Genomic DNA, 20,675 nt, shown 5'->3' on the forward strand with positions numbered 1-20,675 from the left:
ATTTATAACACTTTTGTTTTCGTGACAAAAGCATTGTACTAGTTTAATGATTTTATCGACTGAAATATTAAGCACAAAGCTTCTTCTAATGCTTGACAAGTAGACGACAGCGAACAAAGGGTGGTGAAGGCCAAGCCGGAATCTACAGAAAGTGAACCTATACGGCTATACTGTTCAATGGGTCCCATGAAAAGCATCTTCTCCGACAAATTTAAATATAAACAACCTTTGCTTGCCGGGTCGTTCGTAGCCAAGTGGCTACTGAGCTCTGCCTTCGGGCCCTGGCGTGAGGAGTTCGATCCCTCCTTACCTCAGTTGGAGGATTAAAGGTCCAAAGTGACCAAAATTGACAAAAAAAAAAAAAAAAAAAACAACCTTTGCTTATTTAATTCTGCTTATCTTCCATGAAATTTACACACCTAATAAGAGAAAAACAACTTGCATGATATGATATCATTGATATCAATCAACTTCGTAGATTAGATATATATATACATATATAATTAACCACTGTTTAAAGTATTTTAAAATAAATTTATCGTTTTTAATAATATTTTGAGTATTGGAAAAGTTTATATTAGTTCAAAAGATTCGTGAATTGTAATTAGCAAAAACATTGGACTCTTCCATAAATCCTAAAGATTAGGGGGGGTTATTGGGAGATGAATTTTCATGAATTTTGGAAATTTTGAGATTCCTTTGTTATTGGTTCTTGGATTTCATAAATCTTAATAGAATCCATTGTTATTGGTTTAAGAATTTTTAAAATCCATTCAAATCCATTGTTATTCAAAAAGTTTTGTTATTATAAATTCTCTAATTCTAACTAAATCTATTGTTATTGGGACATGAATTCTATTCATTTTTATTCATGAGACTCAACTTTCAAAATATCATATGTATCCATGTGATTTTCAAAATCCATGTGCAACTTTTACCAAATTATGTCCAAATCAATAATTCATTACATTTTGTATACCAAGTGTGTCTCTTTAATGAAACCTCTTTTGGTAATCCAAGTTAATGAAAAGCTAGACAAATCTAAGAAAATCATGATCAAATTCTATAAGTCAATGTATATACATTTTCACAATCCACATAACTTTTAAAATCAATCAACTCTTAAAATTCACAAATTCTATACAAATTCTTCTCCCAATAACCCTCCCTTAGTTTAGCTTCGGCTTGAATAATCCAATTAAAAAAATGCAAAAAGAAAACAATTTAAAAAAGTGAAAACGTTATATTCGTTCTTCACCTTTAACTTTGTCCACGTCATTACCTAGAGTAGCTGAACGACAAATGGAAATATCAAGGGAAAGAAAAATGGAAAAGAAAAGCAAAAATTGCCTTTTCTAACCACTAAACCGACGTCGTAACATCTTCCTCAATTATTCTTCTTACAAAACTTAACTCGAAAGCTCCCCCCCGAGCTTAACTTTTTGTTCTCCTCTCTCTCATATCTCTTCTGTCCCCAGTGATTAGATTCGATCGATCCGAAACTGTAACTGGTGAGAGAGAGAGGAAGATGGGTTGTGCTCAATCCAAGATCGAGAACGAAGAAGCCGTTACTCGCTGCAAAGAACGCAAACAGTTCATGAAAGACGCCGTCGTCGCTCGTAACGCTTTCGCCGCCGCGCACTCCGCTTACGCCATGGCTCTCAAGAACACCGGAGCCGCTCTCTCCGATTACGCCCACGGCGAGTTTCTCGTCTCCAACCACCACTCTTCTTCCTCCGCCGCCGCCGCCGCCGCCGCAGCTTCCTCCGTGCCCACCGCCGTATCTCCTCCTCCGCCTTCCTCCACCGCCGTGATTTCCAACTCCGTCGCTTCCTCCTCCTCCGCCGCCGAGATCTCTCAGCCTATGCCGGAAACTCTCCCGCCGCCTCCTCCTCCGCCGCCGCTCCCTCTCCAGCGCGCCGCCACCATGCCGGAGATGAACGGTAGATCCGGTGGTCCGCCCGGGAGTGGACTCAGCGGGGCTATAATTGAGGAGGACGACGACGGCGACGATGACTCGGAGGTGGAGAATCACGACCGGTTGGTTAGGAAGTCGAAGAGCCGCGGCGGCAGCACTAGAGGCAGGCCGATGATTGATGATGATGATGATGATCGCCGCCACCACCATCATAACCAAGAAGCTCCTCCTCCTCCTCTTCCGCAGTCCATGGCGGCGAATTCGAGGCCGATTCCACCGCCACGTCAGCATCAGCAACAAGAGCACTTGGTGTACGACTACTTCTTCGCTAGTGAGAACATACCTGGAACCACTCTAGAGGACACTCCTCCTCCTCCGCAGCCACATGCCAAACCTGCTCCTCCTCAGCCAGTTTCACCATCCTCAGAGGAAGATGATGAACTTGATGAGGAGGAGGAGGAGGAGGAGGATGAGCCGGTGGTTGAAAGGAAACCGCCGGTGGTTGAGGAAAGGCCGAAGGCGAGTGTGGAACTTGAAAAAGTTGCTAACTTTAGAGGGATGAAGAAGCCTATCGGCGGAGAGAGGAGAGGAGGAGGAGGGAGGTTTCCGGCGACGGCGACGAACTTGGCGAATGTGTTCAATGAGCTTGATGATAATTTCTTGAAAGCTTCTGAAAGTGCTCATGAGGTTTCCAAGATGCTTGAAGCCACCAGGCTCCATTACCACTCTAATTTTGCAGATAATAGAGGTATGGTTAGTGATTTCTATCCTCCAATAAGATTGTATCATTAAGCTTAAGATGATGTTTTTGTTTTTTGTAGGACATATTGATCACTCTGCTAGAGTGATGCGTGTAATTACATGGAACAGGTCGTTTAGAGGACTACCAAATACTGATAATGTTGGGAAAGATGATTTCGATTCAGAAGAGAATGAAACTCATGCTACTGTTCTTGACAAGTTGCTAGCATGGGAGAAGAAGCTCTATGACGAAGTCAAGGTAAAAACATATCAAACTTTCTGTCTTATTATGTTTGTCTTTTGAGGAAATATTCTTGTAGCTATGTTTAGTCCCTCTTTGGTAACTTAGCTTAGCAAAGATGATGCATGTGTTAAGTCCTGTTGGTTTGGCTCTGAGTCATTTGGTTTTCAGTTTCGGTTAGCACAGTATTGTGCCGAATTGAACCGAACAGAAAATAGGTTCGGCATTCAGATGGTTCGGTTAATGAAAATTCTACCAAGATTAACCGAAGTTCTCGGTTTCGGTTTAGTTTTGGTTAAAAGTTCTGTTTTTCTGTTAAATTAGGTTAATTCGGTTCAGAATTTTGTTTTGGGTTTTTATGGTTTAGTTATAATTTTTTTATGACATGGAAAACCGAAGCTATAACCGGTATTTGCATAATCTACCGAATTGAACCGAACTTGAACCAAAAACCGAAGTCTAATTTTGGAATAAACTTTTGTTGTGTGTTTAGCAAGGTGAACTGATGAAAATCGAGTACCAGAAAAAAGTCGCTCACTTAAACCGGGTAAAGAAGCGAGGCGGCCAGTCAGATTCACTAGAGAGAGCCAAAGCAGCAGTTAGCCAGCTGCACACAAGATACATCGTCGACATGCAGTCCATGGACTCCACAGTCTCAGAGATCAACCGACTCCGCGACGAACAGCTCTACGTCAAGCTCTTTCACCTCGTCGAGGCGTAAGTATCTTGATCATATCCCTTATAGTATGTTACTATGTTTTAGACTATACAATTCTGAGTTTTTTTAATTGTTACAGAATGGGGAAGATGTGGGAGATGATGCAAATGCATCACCAGAGACAAGCCGAGATCTCCAAGGTTTTGAAATCACTAGACGTGTCACAAGCGGTTAAAGAAACAAACGATCACCACCACGAAACGAACCATCCAGCTCCTGGCCGTGGTACAAGAATGGCACACGCAGTTTTGCAGGATGATTGATAACCAAAAGCTATACATAAAATCGCTCGGCGGGTGGCTGAAGCTGAACCTCATCCCTATAGAGAGCACGCTCAAGGAGAAAGTATCGTCGCCGCCGCGGGTTCCGAACCCCGCGATACAGAAGCTTCTGCACGCTTGGTACGACCGTTTAGACAAGATTCCCGACGAGATGGCGAGGACGGCGATCATCAACTTCGCGGCGGTTGTGAGCACGATCATGCAGCAGCAAGAGGAGGAGATGAAGCTGAGGGACAGGTGCGAGGAGACGAGGAAAGAGCTGGGGAGGAAGATCAGACAGTTTGAGGATTGGTACCATAAGTACATGCAGAAGAGAGGGCCTGAGGATATGAACGCGGATGGGTCTGAAGGTGATAACGAGCATAAAGACGAGGTTGTCGTAAGGCAGTTCAATGTGGAACAGATTAAGAAGAGGTTGGAGGAAGAGGAAGAAGCTTACCAGAGACAAAGCCAACAAGTTAGAGAGAAGTCGATTGCTAGTCTTAGAACTCGTCTTCCTGAGCTTTTTCAGGCAATGTCTGAGGTTGCGTATTCGTGTTCGGATATGTATAGAGCGGTTGCGTATTATGTGACTCAGCGGCAAAGCCAAAGCGAACGGCATCAGAGACCACCAAGCCAGAAACCACAAAGCCAGGGACAAACTTCCGTAAGAACCGATGTAAGACAAGAGTGATGTCTTTCTTTTTTCTTTGGTCTGAATTTTTCAGCACACACAAATACAGCTTATAGCATATAGTTATCTTTGCTTTTTTTATATATTATGTTTTGGGGTTTTATAAGGTTTGTTACGTCTGTGTTATATATAGACTTGATTTTTAATGAATTGGTCTCGAGTACTAAGAGTCTTTGTATTTGACTATAGAGATCGTGTTGCAGTTGTAATTTTGTACAGTCATGAATCTTTGTAACGACTGAAAACCTATATTGTACAGTGCTTTTTGGTAGGTTTGGAAATTATCCTGAACCAAAAGAGCTGAGCCAGATTAGAAGATTTAATTTGGTTTTGTATTTTGGTTGTAATTAACTCATCTTGTTTGAATCAAATCAAAATTGAATAGAATCTGAATGAATATTCAAAATATTATGTTTAAATTTAAATTATCAAAATATGCAAAATAATAATTTTAAAGATTTTAGATTAGAAAAAAAGTAATAACTAAATAGAGATATTTAGCTATATATACATATCTAAGGATGATATTAGAGAACTACACATAATAAAACATAAACATGTTTCATCATATCTTTGGCACCAAAGAAGTTGAAAATACCCATTCTTTCTTCTTCCTGATTAAATTCCTTATATATATATATATATATATATATATATATAATTTTTTTGGCATCTAAAACTCCATATTCTTATTAAGATGATTCCAACCAAGCGGTGTCAATCACCAGTTAAGTTCGGACTTCTGTGTGTACATGGAAAAGCAAAGACCACGAGACCGTGCACTTTTGGCAAGGCGATCAGCTCGGAGGTTCTTAGTACGAGAAGTAAATAATATGGAGCAAAACATAAACTTTGAACGGAGAACAATAAATTCATCAAACTCAGCCATAAGACTTGGCCATTCTTCTTCTTCCTCAATTAGCTTGACCAAGCAATCCGATACAAACGTCATCGAGTCGTGACCGAGAAGTAGTGAGAATTTCATGGCCTATAACAGAGTTAAACTCGGCATGTACGGGGGACAGTACTCGGTTACTAGCAATGAACCAAATACTGTGATCCCATCCTCCTTCTCCATCACGAAACCGCCACCATACCTAGCATCATCGTCTTTCCACGATGCATCAAGCTTGCATATCGGCTTCGGTAGTGGTGGGTTTTGTAATACCTGAATAGGTGTAGCGTCTTCAGTTACTGGTTCCTCCGGGGCAGCTTGTGCAAGGTTCCAACTGATAGACTCAGCAGTTGCCGCCTGGATAATCTCCAGAGGCAGGGTATCTTTCTCTTCGAAAACCTTGGCGTTTCGCGCTTTCCATAGGAACCAGATGATCCATGGAATCCTAGCTAAGTTCTCCTCGGTTCCTTCCTGGTTTTGAACTCTGAAAAGAAGGTAATCAAAGTTACTATAGATGGAAGAGCACGGGAATTATCCCCGAGTGGGGAGCATAGCTAACGCCCACGTTTGTGATGCCGACGGGCATTCGAACAGCATGTGGTTGACGGTTTCATCTTCGTGTCCACATTTTTGACACGTACGGTCTGAACGGCAATGGCGATCCGTCAGGCGACTGCAAACAGGAACACAATTTGTTAAGGCTTGCCACATGAAGTGCTTGATTTTCCGAGATGTTTTTGTCGACCACACTTGCTTGATTAGCCCGTTTGTGCTAGGCTCGAGGCAGCAGTCAGTGTTCTGGTCATTCTCAAACCGACTCATCGCGTCATAGCCAGTCTAGACGGAGTATGCTCCTGATCTCGTATGGATCCAACAGAAGCTATCCATTTTAAAAGACCTACTGATCCGCAGGCTAAGAATCAACAGGATGTCTTCGGGCGCGACTGTTGGTCTCAGTGTATCAACGTTCCAAGTTTTGGACGTGCGATTAATGAGTTCAAAGACCAGTAGGTTCGGTTTCTGAATCGGGGCTATGGCAGTCGGTGATCTAGGTGGGTTTGAGGGAATCCAAGGTTCGTCCCAGACCCTTGTATTATATCCCGAGCCTATAAATTTTCGCAGGCCAGACTTCAGGAGCGGCTTGGCTGCCATTAGGCTACGCCAGACATAAGATGGTTGGCTAGCTTACTCGACATCAATCAGATTGGTATTACGGAAATATCTTCCTTTCAAAACCCTGGCTAATAAAGATGATGGGTATTGCACCAGCCTCCACAATTGCTTGGCCAGCAAGGCTAGATTAAAAGTTTTCAGGTCTCTAAAGCCCAAGCCACCTTTATCAACAAGGACACAAATCTTTTTCCATGCAACCCAGTGCAGACCTCGGTTATTTTGTTTAGTACTCCAACAGAATCTTGCTATTGCGCTTGTTAGTTTTTTAATAATGTCTTGCGGGAGAAGAAAGCATGACATTACATAGGATGGAAGAGCTTGCGCTACAGATTTTATGAGAACTTCTTTACCACCCTTTGAGAGTAGCTTTGCGGACCAAGAGTTTAGCCGATTCACAAGCCGTTCTTGGATGAAGGCAAAGACTTGTTTCTTTGATCCACATATGTTCTCTGGAAGCCCCAAGTAGACTCCCATACCTCCTTCTCGAGTTATACCCAGCGCTTCCTTGAGCTCAATTTTGATGGCAGCCGGGACCTTACTACCAAAGAAGATCGAAGATTTGGAAATATTTAGCTGCTGGCCCGAAGCTCTGCCGTAGTCCTTAATGATCTTCATAAGCTCTCTACACTGTTGGGTTTCTGCTTTAGAGAAAAAGAAGCTGTCATCCGCGAAGAGTAAGTGAGATATTGGTGGGCTATCTCTCGCAATCTTTAGGCCAGTGAGTCTCCCTTCATTTTTCGCGCCATGTATCTGGGATATGAGTGCCTCCGTTCAGGGAGACCCACTCTTTCCTTATATATAAATCTAAAATTATTTAAAAAGTTATAACATGTAGTTTTTACTAGTTAAAAAATTGTACTGCCGAATTGTCACATAATTGGAATACTAATTTTACTTACTTGACAACTTGAGAATCAATTGAAAATTTCTTTAGTCCAAAAATAAATTGTTAGAAAATGTTATATTATATAGTATGTCCATTGTGTTACAAAAAATATATAGTATGTACATTATAAACCATTTGTTTATCAAATTGAAATTTATTAATTATTATTTCCTTAAATAAAACCTACGGAATTACCTAATATGATTGAAATATATAAGACAATTACTGACTTTAAATAATAAAAATTTGCTAACAATCTCTATACTTTCTATCATTTTTGATTAATTCTTTATTATTAAAATAAATTACACAATTACATTAATCATATAATAAAAATATATTTTTGTATATGTTGTATTTTGAATTTTTCAAAACGAGTATAAATTATCAAAACTGTTAAAATTATCACATATATTTTTGTAATCAATGTTTAATTTTTAATGTAATAAGATACAATGATTATAAAACCATATGATTAAATATTTTTTTAATAGGTGTTTATGTTTATATATATATATGTGTGTGTTTCATATTGTTTAAATTAAACAATACATCATATGAAAACACTACTTATATTTTAATATTTGAATTGAATATATATTGAAAAGTTAATATTTTAATTTTGAAATCTTCATTATTTTTCAAAATGATTATAAATTATTGAAATCACTAAACATCCCACATTAAAAAACAATTTGTTGGTGTAAAATTTTGTTACACAAATATGTAAATAATCATAAAATCATATAAGTAGAAAATTCATTTAATAAATATCCATATTAAAAATATACTATGTATCTATGTTAATATAATTTAAATTTAGTTATACATCATATACATAGATAAGATTGATTATTTTGATATATTTATCCTAAAATGATTGTGAACAAATAAGAGTGATCGTTTGATTTATATGCACACACCAATTTATTACATAATATAAAATTATTTCTTAGTTATTTAATATATAATTATCATTTTATTATTTTATAGTACGCAGAAAAACATAAAATAAGTAATAAAATATAAAATATTTATTCTGCACAAGACGCATATCTTAACCTAAGTATATATCTCTTTAATAATTCTAAATCTTAAACATTTCTAAATCTCAGATCAAACAAAAGAAAAAAATGAGAATAAACACCAATCAATATTTATATCGAGTAATAACCAAAATGAGAAAAGCAAACATAAAAGGAGAACAATATTGAAGATAGATATGATTGGCACGTGAACGTACATAAACTTCTTATAACCATAATTAACTTTTAAATTGCTAAATCATGATATAAAAACGAGCTGACATAGTTTCATTGTAACCAAATAGTAGGCCTGAGATTCTTCGACCTAAACGTTAGGTACTTATGCGATAAGTGATTTGTTGACCAAAAATATTTTTAAAAATGGGATCATATCATCAGTAAACAAATTATGTAATTAACATTTTTCTTATAAAAAATTGTTTAACGGCCAAAATACTAATTCAATCAAGAATATAAATTTTATGTTAAACTATTTCTTAAATAATTTTCATATAAAATTCACCATGCGCAAGGCGCATGTCTTATCATAATTAGATTGTATGAACAGTGTTGAGCCTTTAGGTCTGCGCATATCAGGTTCACAACATACTTTTCCTGTAAAAGTCTCTCTCTTCTCCATCTTTTTTTCCAATATCTCATATCACTTAAAATATTCTTTTCGATAAAAGAAACATTAAAATTACCTACATCATTTCTCTCAAAAACATCACGTTCTTAGAAATTGTTTTTTTTTTATTTGAAGTTCAAAAATTAGGCTTTTGATGTCAAGATCTGAAGAAAAAATTGTGGTTTTGAAGATGAAAACTATGTGAATTTTTTAGCAATGAAGTAATTCTATTAGAAATTTGTACGCTTTGAAGAGAAGAAGAAGATGAGTTTTCGGCTGAGCACAATGAGAGAAGGTGGCAAGAAGAGGAGAAAGCCAATGAATCTTCTTTGTTCACTCCACTCTTCTTGCCTGGTTTTATCTTCTGCTTTCCACAGCACTAGTGACGACAACAATGATGATGAACATATTTGCTTTTGATTGGAATTAGCAATTAAATCAAATTCATAATTGTGATCTCTTTAAGTATGTAATGGAAGTGTTTCACAAAGAAAAATCAAAATAAAAGATAAATGTGATTGTGGTGTTAAAGAAAATAAGAATTGCAGCTGCTTAACAAAAGGTTTAGTTGCTAACAAATTTGTTAGCGTTAATTTTGTTTGTGAGTGCTACTGTCGATGCTTATCAGGCAACAAGAGACTTAACTGATAAAGCAAAAATCTTTCTTTGGTTTTGTTAAATAATAATTAGGAAGGAGAAGAAAAAAGGGACAACTTGTACGTCTGATGGTTGGTGAATGAGAAAGGTTTCATCAAGGGTTCATGAGATTCCAAGTCGATCATACAAAAGTTAACTACGATGTGGTGCTAAGGAAGAGATTAGATAGAATTTTAAATAAGTAATTTCATAAAGAAATATGTAGTTAACAGTTAATAAAATGATTGATTGTATTATGTATGAGGGATCATGGTTGGGTGTAGGCTAACTATGAGGTTCTTATGGACATATGAAGTTCTTATAGACATATGTATCGCAAAGGAGATCGAGGAAATACGAAGAACAACTATCTCTTTAACAAGAGCTGAGATAAACCCACCTATTAGTCATCTACCAACTCAAGGATACTTTTTTTTGTCATCAAACAAACAGACTCATATAGACTCTGCGAACCAAGCTGGGAGCTCTGCATCCATGTGAACGACGAAAGACGATTGCTGCCTGGCACTGCGTGCTAAACGATCCGCCTTTGAATTCTCCGTTCGTGGTACATGAATGAGCTGTGAACTCTGAAAACTGTTTTGTAGACTCTTAATATCCTCCAGATAACTTGCGAATGCTGGCCACTCTTCTGGTTCCGAAACCATCTTCACCAATTGAGAACAATCGGTTGCAAACGTAACCTGAAACTGTCGTAAATTTTTCATACACTCCATTGCCCAAATTAAAGCCTCTACTTCCGAGTGGAGGGGGGACATACTTGCCCGCACATTTCGCGCTCCCATTAGTCCCTCAAATCCTTCCAAAGTACTATACCAACCTTGTCCTGAGAAAAAATCTTTATCCTTCCACGATCCATCGATAAAGCACCATCGCCCTGGGATTGTGACAGTTTGATGCCCTTGAGATGCTATAGTATGTCTTAGATCCAATTCCTGAGCCGCAGCCCACATAGTAGACTCCGTTTCAGCTAACTTTAATGTTTCCCTGACATCGATATCCAGATTACTAAACACCTTACTGTTCCTTGCTTTCCAAATACACCATATACCAACTCAAGGATACTTTCTAGAGGTGAATTAATGGTAATGTAATTTTGTTGTTAAAGATAATCAAGATATATGACGATTAAGTATTAATGTAATTGTTAACTATTTTTTATGTGAAGTTAACTCTTATTTATATGTGAAGTTATATACAAACCATGTATCATTTAAAGATAAATTTTTGTAACATCTTTTGAATCATAGATCAATAATTTGGTATCAAATATATATCAACTAATAAAATATGTATCAGATAACAAATAATTTATCAACTACCAAATTATTTATCAAACAAAATATTAACTAACAGTCGACATATCAACATATTTATATGCTAATAAACCATATACAAAAATATAAGTTGACAAACTATTTATCAAAGTATTTATCAGTTAACAAATAATGTATCTGTACATCATGTATAAAAGTCTAAATATATTTGCATTGTTGTTATGTTGAAAGTTACTATAAAATGTTAGTTATTATATAAAATGTTGACGAATAATCGTTTAATAGATGAAAATATCAGAAGGTATCATTGAAGTAGCATATAAACAAATGAGTCATATGTAAATGAAAATATATTTTTTAGTTTTTAATATTAAATGTTATAAATTACATTAACGCCTAAATTTATTAGTCAACTATACTATTGTTATGTAAATGGTAATGTAATAAGTACATTTGATGAAATGTAAAACAATAAAAATATTAAAGGAGAATTATTATGGTTAACAATAATTCATATTGTTAAACGAGAAAAAAGTCAAACACAAAAGTTTATAATTAACAATAATCCATAATGTATGTATCTTGGGCATCAGTTGAATTGATTATATTTACAAAACTATCTATCAATGACATGAATACAAGTCCAAACATGTTGTCAATGCCGTCATCTTCTATCTCGTTCTCCCAGACATAGTTATGTCTAGGACCATCAACTCTATAACGTCATCTAATGTGTATTTCTCATGGATCTAGAATGATATGAGATTAGAGAATTGAGAACCCACATAATAATTTGCTGAAACACCAAAAGTACAATATACATATACCACATAAAAAGTCATGGGGTATCAGATAACAAATTATTTAACAAACAACATATTAACTCACAGTATGTATCAGTTCATTTGCCAACTAACAAAACAAGAATCAAACAATGTACAAGCTGCCAAACCATTTATCAAAACATTTATCAGGTACACAACTCTTAAATCAATTAACACCAAATCTTTTGTGACGTCATACCAATTTTAATCAATATCTGGTATCAACTATTTATCAGCTAACAAAACATTTAACATGTAACAAATTATGTATTAGATAACAACTTATTAAATCAAAAATCATTTATCAATCCATTTGCCAGTAAACAACTCAAACATCACACAATGTACAACCCGACAAACTATTTATCAAACCATTTAAAAGCTACTCAAACCATGTAGGAATTAACGAAGTATTTTGTAACATTATACCAACAATTTATCAAAATTTTGGTATCAAACTGTGTATCAACTAACAAAATATGTACCAAGTAAAAAATTATTTATCAGATAACAAACATTTTATCAAACAACCTATTAACCCCATAAACATGTATCAACCAGTTTATCAACTAACAAATCATGTATCAAACAATGTATAAATTGATAAAACTATTTATCAATTAACAAACCATGTATCAATTAACAACATGCACTTTTTAACATCTTATTAACATTTTATCATTTAGCAGTGCATTGTTCTAATAGCTAACACAATATTTATACATATATATGTTTTTGAAAGAGTGGAAAAATAAGAATCGATAAAATTGAAGATCCAATATAACATTATTACTTTCGGATAAGTGAATTAATATAGACTAAAATAAATGTTACCAAAAATAAAAATATCGGCTAAAATAAAGATCCAAGAAATAAAAGATCCACAAGAACATTTTTATCATTGAAAATTGAAAATGAAAAGCGATTTGGAATTGAAATCGACATTATCGGTGAGAGATAATCAAGATTGTACCTTGTATTTATATTTTACCCCCAATTGAGAAAATCAAAATTTGCGACACCAGACCTAGAAGGAGATTTAAAACAACATATGAAATAAAAGGTAAAAATTAATAGTGAGTGGATGTGGAATGATAGAATTTTGTATAATAATTATTAGAGAAGTTGAGAACATATTCCGAAAGTGAATGGAGAATAAAAAACATATGAAAGGATGACAAAAATATTAGAGAGAAGACGAGAAAAACAGATAAAAGAATCATTTATCTGACACAGTGCATAAGTTTATACAGTAGAGTTTCATAGAATATATGAACAATTTCAGAACAGAAAATAGATGGATAATAGTTTACTAATATAAATTGCTTCTATGACTATATACGCCGGTTTTCTCTAATTGAATATTCTAATGTTTTTGATCCATTAAAAGTGAACATTTCATGGAAAAATCAATTAAAATTCTAAAATTTATAATGTAAACATATTTACCTGAAATTTTTGACATAATTGTTTGTTTGATTTCATTTTTTTTGGATCAAAAGTATGTTTGATTTCACTTAATGCTCAAATAAATAAAAAATTTGGTAATGAGCAGTAATTATTTAAAAAGTAAATGTAACACAACAAACAATTATGTTTCTTCCATGACTTTGTAAAAACTCTCTACAAATGCTAAAAGCTAGCAATCGTAGATAGAAAAACAAGATCACAGATTGACAACAATGAGCTCCATAGCTAAATTATTTGACACACATTGACACAGAAAAAATGATCACCTAAAAACTTTAAAGGAGTGGTTAGTGCAAGTAAACCCACCATCAACCATCAGATTATCACCACTCACATACCGCGACTCATCACTCGCCAGAAACAAAACCGCGTTCGCCACATCATCAACAGTCAACTCAACACCTTTCAGATTCGCGTTCGCAGCAGCGAAACCCCTGAAACCAGCGACCACGCCTTCAGTCCTCTCGTCCTCAGGCAAATGAGCCAGCGCGAGGTTAGTCAAGACAGCGTAAGGCGAAACGCAGTTAACGCGTATCCCATGCTGTCCTAGCTCAGCCGCAACGCTCCTGGTCAAACCTAGAACCGCGTGCTTGGAGCCAACATAAGCGTGCGGACCAACGCCTCCCACAACGCCACCAACGCTGCATAAAGACACTATCGACCCTTTCTTGGCAGGGATCATCACACGCGCCGCGTGCTTCATCCCTAAGAAAGCTCCTTTCACGTTAATATCAAAGACCTTCTCGAACTCGCTCAAGCTGTTGTCGCGGATGTCCGGACACGGGGCTCCGCTTATCCCCGCGTTGTTGATGAGTATGTCGAGGGTCCCGAAACGTTTGACGGCGAAGTCAACAGCGTTGCTGATGTCGTCTTCTTGTGTGACGTCACCGTGGATGAAACAAGCTGACTCATCCTCCGAGTTCGCTACAAGTGTTTTCAATAGTTTGTCTCCGAGATCGTCTTGTACGTCGACGATGCAGACTTTGGCACCGTGCTTGTGGAAGAGACGAGCGATGCTCTCTCCGATCCCTGTGGCTCCTCCGGTTATCAATGCCACTTTACCCAAAAGCCTGTTCAAAAAGGAATGTGCTATAAATGAAACTTAGGAAAAAAAATAATTATTATAATAATATTTAATTTTTAAAAATAATTATAATGTGCTATAATATGACTTATTTCATAATGAGTGATAGATTAGCCTTTTAATGTAAAAAAAAAAAAAAAAATAAAGACCAGAGAGATTGAAACCAACAGAGATCAAAAGATTCGGCATGAGACAGAAGACATCCGAATCAGACAAAACACAACTAAACAGATCTCAAATCTGTTGTTCATCCGACCAAAAGACACTAGTGTATTGAAAATACATTCGATTGGGTTACTGGAAAATTGACTACACGGCATATAAAATTCATAATTTTTAAATAAATAAAAAATGAAGATCTAAAAGAGTGACTGATCAAAGAGTATTATTCAGCGAGCAAGAGATCAAAAAAGAAAAGAGAGAAAAGGTGATACCTTTGAGTAGGGAGAGAAGAGTGTTGAATGTTTTCCGTTGACATGATGATGATGATAGCTACTGATTTGCGCCGCTTTGAAACCCTACTCAAATGCTTCTCTACTCTCTCTGTAGACGACTTATATGTCTCTCTGTGGTTTTTGATTAGATAAGCTTTGACACGTTTTGTACAAATCCGACTCTTAACTACACCACCTTAAATCAAAGATCCAAACGAGGAATCTAATTAAAAAATCATTGACTACAGAAAGAAAGAAAGAAAGACCATGTGTAGACCCACTCGAAATGAGTTGAATCTGTGGCGACAAATGGAGAGAAAGAGATGAGAGAGAACCACTCTGAATTCTTCTCTTTTTGATTTCTTTCTTTATTCCGAGTTGCGTTTATTCTCAGCACTGCCTTTATTAATTAAAAACATAAAAAGATGATAAAGCCAAGAGACCATGTGAAGAAACCGCCGTTACGGACCGGACTCACCCCGCTTTGCTGTGTTCGGGTATGAGCCTTAAGCCCATTAGATAAAAGCAAGTTTTAGATTTGTTTTACACCTTGACTTTTTTTTTTGCATCGCTAATCAAATTGGCAAGTTATTTGTGTTTAGGGCATATACCAACATAAAATTTATAAATAAATTTTGAGAGTATGAACTAATTTTTGTTTAAAATATTTACTATTGTTGACAAAGATACTATTATTTAAACCATAATTTTAAACTTATTCAAAATCTATTTATTTAAATCAATTGTTATTAACTTTGACATTTTATAGAATACTTTAAAATTTAGGTTTTAGCTTGTCATCTGTCTTCTACCGCCTTTGGTGACACTAGATGGTGATGCAACTTATCTCTAGGCTAAACAAAAAATCCGAATATGAAGAACCAAATCGAACTCGATCCGAAAAAATAGTATTGGATCCGAATCAAAATTGATTAAATATTCGAATGGTTTTAAAATTTTGGTATTTTAAAAATCAAAACCAAATCTAACCCGAACCGGAGTATTTTTGATATCCGGAATAAATTTATACACCTAAATATATTAATTATTTTTGATTTAATGTATATTAAAAACACTCAAAATATGTAAAATACTTTTAAGCTGTCCAAAATACTTAGAAATGTATACAAATAATGAAAAATAAATGTATGAAATATCTAAATTATACTCAAAACACCAAAACACTTAATATATATATTTATTATCTATTCAATTCAAACCAAACCAATTTATATGTTCATTTAGGTATTTTGACATATGTTATTCAAATTTATATGTAATCTACTATTTTGTTTATAGATTTTGAGAAATTTAAAGTATAGAATGATTTTTTTTAATTAATGGGTTATCCGAACCCGAATCGAACCCACAAAGATCTGAACCAAATCTAAATCGAAATTTATAAATACCTGAATGGAACTGAAATCTTTGATCCTGAAAATCCGAAATCCGAATATACCCGAGTAGAACCCGAATGAGTACCTGAACGCCCACCCTACTCTTTACCGTGGAAATCACTTCACTCTCATGGTATGTGTCGCTAGTTACTCAATTTGCAGGTCAATAGAGCTCGCTTTGATTCAATAGATGCTGTCTTCCCGTTTCCGATTCATGTATCATGTTCATTGTTGGTTGGTTGTGGTCCATTTGGTCACAGTTGTAGGTGTGCGGTTTCTGTGGTGGAGCGGAGTCTGTACAGTCCAGTTAGTATGTTACTTTCTTGTAAGTGTCTTCAGCCAACTCCTCTGTATTTGCATTTGGAGCTTAATCGACAGTGGAGCTTACAAGTCCATCTGAAGGAAGATATTCTGAAGACGACATGAAAAGATTTTGGTATCCGAAACATCCGAAAAAACGAGAAGAATTTTTTATTTGTCGTAATTTCCGTCGAAGATCGAGAGAGATAACTGATGTTCAAAGATTTAAAATTTGGTCTAGTGGAACACACCGGGAATATGTAAGAGCAAAATTACACTAAGAAAATCTTGATTTATGTGCTTTTGTTCAAGTCAAACTTGTAACCAAAATTGTATCCCTGTTATCGGGTTTGAAAAAAAAAAGATTTATAATATTAAATTAAAAAAGTTTGAGAAAATTATATGGTGCATGAAGAGGAAATGAAGTGACTGGATAAGTCATGGCCTGTGGGAGTGGACCATATTACTTACGCTCTAAGCTTCTCTTTGTTATTCATCTTAAATAGATAAACTTATATTTTTATCCCGGATCTTATGGTTTGAATGGTAAAGTAAAGATCTAAGATTCCAACAATTTTCTAGATCAATCCGTCAGCTACATGAAACTAAATCACATTATAGTGAATATCTATACAAATATAATTTTTTTCGGCCTGTTTGAATAACCAGAAAAAAATATATCTATAAAATGCATTTCTTTTTGGATACTAATCCGAATGCTTCTATAAGTCTGAGATATTTTCAAATTAATAAAAAACTTATATTTCTGAGGTTACATATATTACACCAACAGAAACTTCTATTTTACTATTTTTATAGTAATTTGTTTGTTTTTTGAAAAGATCTTTGTGATTGGCCACCCTAAGCGTTTCACTATTAAATATATCAAGACTAACATTCAGTCAGCTGATTAATCATAATAGTAAGATTTGTATGTTCTTAGAAGTGATGTTTTTAATCTTATCTCAAGATTTAAAATGGCTACTAGCTTTTCTTTCTTTAGCTTGGATATGACTTAAAAGGTTCGTTTGGCCTACTTTCGAGACTTTTTAACAAAAACACCATTTTGTTTTTCGCAATACTTTGTAGAAGACCTATTAAACAAGATGGAAAAATATAAACGAATAAGACTGCAGTATAATTCTGTAATAAAATAGATTATTATGGTTAATACTCCAAAAGGATACTGAAAACCAGGTGTTTAATCAAAACAAAATTCCAAATAAAACTTCTGACACGTAAGAGAATGAAAGAAAATTAAACTTAATCGAATAAAATTCCAACAAAAAGAAATTGAAATAAAAACCTCAAAGTAGGAAGGCTCCGCAAATAACAACCACCATATAAAGACTACAATCTATGAACATTCCACGTAGAGCTTGATACACAACAACTCCTCTTTCAAGAAGCTTCTCTGCATCAGACCAATTTTCACCATTACTACCATCTTTACTCTTAACTTCTTCTTCCATTTCATGACTCAATCTTCCTCCAGAAGCTTCTGTGGTGAGATGAGACATTACTATAGCACAATCTGTAAGCAGAAGCAACCAAAGAGGTCTCAAAGCTAAGATAGTGTCTGATCTTATGATGTTCAATCTCGGAAGTAAAATCACAAACACAGCTATTGTGAGGGAGCTTATACTCCGACTTCTTTCTGAGCTTATGATGCAAGCATTGAGTTTCTTGGAGCTAAAGAAAGTCGTAGGTCGTTGACTTTGACTCTTTACTGATGTTGTTTCTTCTGGTTTTGTTGGTTCACTTTTTAGGGGTTTGTGAAGCGTGGTTGAGAGTTTTGATTCTTCTCTTGGCTTTACTTCCTCTGCACTCATCATGATGAGTATAAATCAGGGACAATAGCCAGTAACCAGTTCAGCTATTTTTAAAAACAAGTGTGTTATGAGTCTGACATCTAATATAATTAGAAAAGCATTTGACTGTCCAAAAGTAAGAGTCAATTCGAGTTTGTTTGCACTTTGACATCTAAAATAAGATTATATCGAAAGTACAATCTATACAACACATAAACAAACACTTTCATAGCTAATGCATGGTGTTTAAATTTCTGTGAAGCCTAACAAAATGCAATGTGTAAAAAAAATGCAAACTAAGGTCTTTTTATGTTTGGGTTTGAGCTTAAAACAAATTCGTAACAACAACATTATCATTTCACTTTTTTTTGTCAAAAAAACATTATCATTTCACTTGGTGAGAGCAAAAAATAATATTATAATATGTAAACGTAACGCACAAAAGGAGGCATCAACCAATAATAAAACAAGAGCAAATATACTATAGTTTGTGTACCTTTGAATTGATACTTAAGAGATGGACTTTCTCGAATTTGACGATGCTCAGATTGAGTTTGTGGCATGAAAGATTCACTGTATGTACGTTGGTGAGAAGTTGATGATGAGGAAGAAAACGATGGCGACGAAGGATCGACATTTTGTAATTGGCCTGTGATTAGAGCTAGGCGATCCGATCCTCTTTCCATGATTCTTCTTCTTCTTTCTTCTCTATCCATCACCATACTGTCAAAGAATAAATGAAAAAAAAAAGTAAAAACGATCAAATAAAAGAAGTTGCCAAAATTTAGAGCAATAAACTTGTGTTATATGTTTAGCTTTTGAAACTCTCCAAATTTAAAGTTTCTAAAGTAGAAAGAAAGCTTAAGAATAGTTCTCTGAAGTCTAAATTTAGAATGTATAAAGATGTTTTCTTCCCTATTTTTAAATAATAATAAATATGTAACAAAAAAAGAAAAAGAAAAAAATAGAGATAGGAGATAATAAATCTGTAGCGGATTCACCGAACTGGATCCAATCCATACCAAATTCGAATCGAAACTGGTTAAATATTCGTATGAGTTCAAATTTTTAGAATTTTAAAAATTCAGAATGAACCCGTTCCAACTGAAATATTATGGGTATCCAAATATATTCGAATCAGATTTATATACTTAAATATATAAGTTATTTTTAGATTTAGTGTCTAAAATATATAAGATATTTTGAAGTTGTCCAAAATATTTGAAATATATAAATAATAAAAGTAAACAACCTAAAACACCCAAACAATACTCCAAACACCAAAAATACTTAAAATATATTTTGATTTTTAACTTAAATATTCAAATCAAACAAGAATTTTATGTTAAAATTAGATATTTTGACATTAATTATTCAAATTTATATGTAATATATTATTATTATTATTATTTTTTTAAAAAAACTTACGTATATATAAACTCAAAAATTTTAAAATAATTTAAACTATTATCTGAACCCAAACCGAACCATCAAAGATGCAAATTAAATCCGAACTAAAATTTATAAATATCTAAATGAGCTAAAATCTTCAAACTCGAAAACTCGAAGTCTGAATAGACCCGAACCAAACTCGAATGGGTATGCATGATTACCCAAAGCATTGTAGCTTTGCAAATCCCATATTCAAAATTTCAACCAAATTTTATAGCTATCTATATTATTAAAGTTGAAGTACAAATTGAAGATGTTTGGAAACAAGGATATTAGAATAAATGAGATATGTTTGGCAACATGGATAGTAGAGATGTGTACTTTCTTTTATTTACACATTTGGCCATTGTATTTTCAATAAATTAATAACAAATGAGAATTGCTTAGAAACATGAATGTCAAATTTAATACTTCTTTTTATTTAAACATTTAGCCATTGTTTTTATAATAAATTAAACAACTTTCTTTCTATATTTCTTTTTATTTACAATTCTATCACTATATTTACAGATCTTTTCATTTACAATTTTTTATGGTGAAAATGAAAACATAAACTAAAATATAAATAGTATATTATATAAAAAAAAATTTAAAAACAGTATTATTATCTTATTTAGTTTATTCAAATATAAAAATTTCAAGAGTTCAATTTTCAAAACAAAAATCATAAAATTAATAATAACTCACAGAAAACTAATGCAAAAAAAATTAAAACTTTGAAACATGGATAAAAGTATGTCAAGAAGAAGAAAATAATGGCTTATGTTATTAATAAAAATTGGAAATCCAT

The 20,675-nt window shown here is 34.4% G+C and overlaps 3 protein-coding genes across 4 annotated transcripts; 1 reads left to right on the forward strand and 2 right to left on the reverse strand.

Annotated features, from left to right (window-relative positions):
* The first annotated feature begins 1,398 nt into the window (after positions 1 to 1,398).
* LOC108809936 (protein ALTERED PHOSPHATE STARVATION RESPONSE 1) lies at positions 1,399 to 4,758 on the forward strand. The gene is given in 5 exon segments (XM_018582072.2): positions 1,399 to 2,666; positions 2,740 to 2,918; positions 3,394 to 3,617; positions 3,698 to 3,818; positions 3,820 to 4,758. Coding segments are annotated over 5 exon segments (2,415 nt in total). The 5' UTR covers positions 1,399 to 1,528; the 3' UTR covers positions 4,573 to 4,758.
* An 8,719-nt stretch (positions 4,759 to 13,477) lies between these two features.
* Positions 13,478 to 15,387, reverse strand: LOC108860834 (xanthoxin dehydrogenase). 2 transcript variants are annotated; one of them, XM_056988691.1, is made up of 3 exons: positions 15,261 to 15,387; positions 14,926 to 15,121; positions 13,478 to 14,477 (listed from the first exon to the last, which is right to left on the reverse strand). In XM_056988691.1, the coding sequence occupies exons 2-3, from the start codon at positions 14,967 to 14,969 to the stop codon at positions 13,670 to 13,672; spliced, it is 852 nt and encodes a 283-aa protein (XP_056844671.1). In that variant the 5' UTR covers positions 14,970 to 15,121; positions 15,261 to 15,387; the 3' UTR covers positions 13,478 to 13,669. The 2 variants fall into 2 exon arrangements, with proteins under 2 accessions (XP_056844671.1, XP_018490222.2); XM_018634720.2 differs by having other exon boundaries at positions 14,926 to 15,303.
* Positions 15,388 to 17,929: 2,542 nt separating this feature from the next.
* LOC108806585 (uncharacterized) lies at positions 17,930 to 19,155 on the reverse strand. The gene is made up of 2 exons (XM_018578740.2): positions 18,930 to 19,155; positions 17,930 to 18,444 (listed from the first exon to the last, which is right to left on the reverse strand). Exons 1-2 carry the CDS (start codon positions 19,153 to 19,155, stop codon positions 17,930 to 17,932), a joined length of 741 nt encoding a protein of 246 aa, XP_018434242.1.
* Positions 19,156 to 20,675: the final 1,520 nt, after the last annotated feature.

The sequence above is a fragment of the Raphanus sativus genome, chromosome 1, assembly GCF_000801105.2.
Source record: "Raphanus sativus cultivar WK10039 chromosome 1, ASM80110v3, whole genome shotgun sequence".
In the NCBI taxonomy this organism is placed as follows: Eukaryota; Viridiplantae; Streptophyta; class Magnoliopsida; order Brassicales; family Brassicaceae; genus Raphanus; species Raphanus sativus.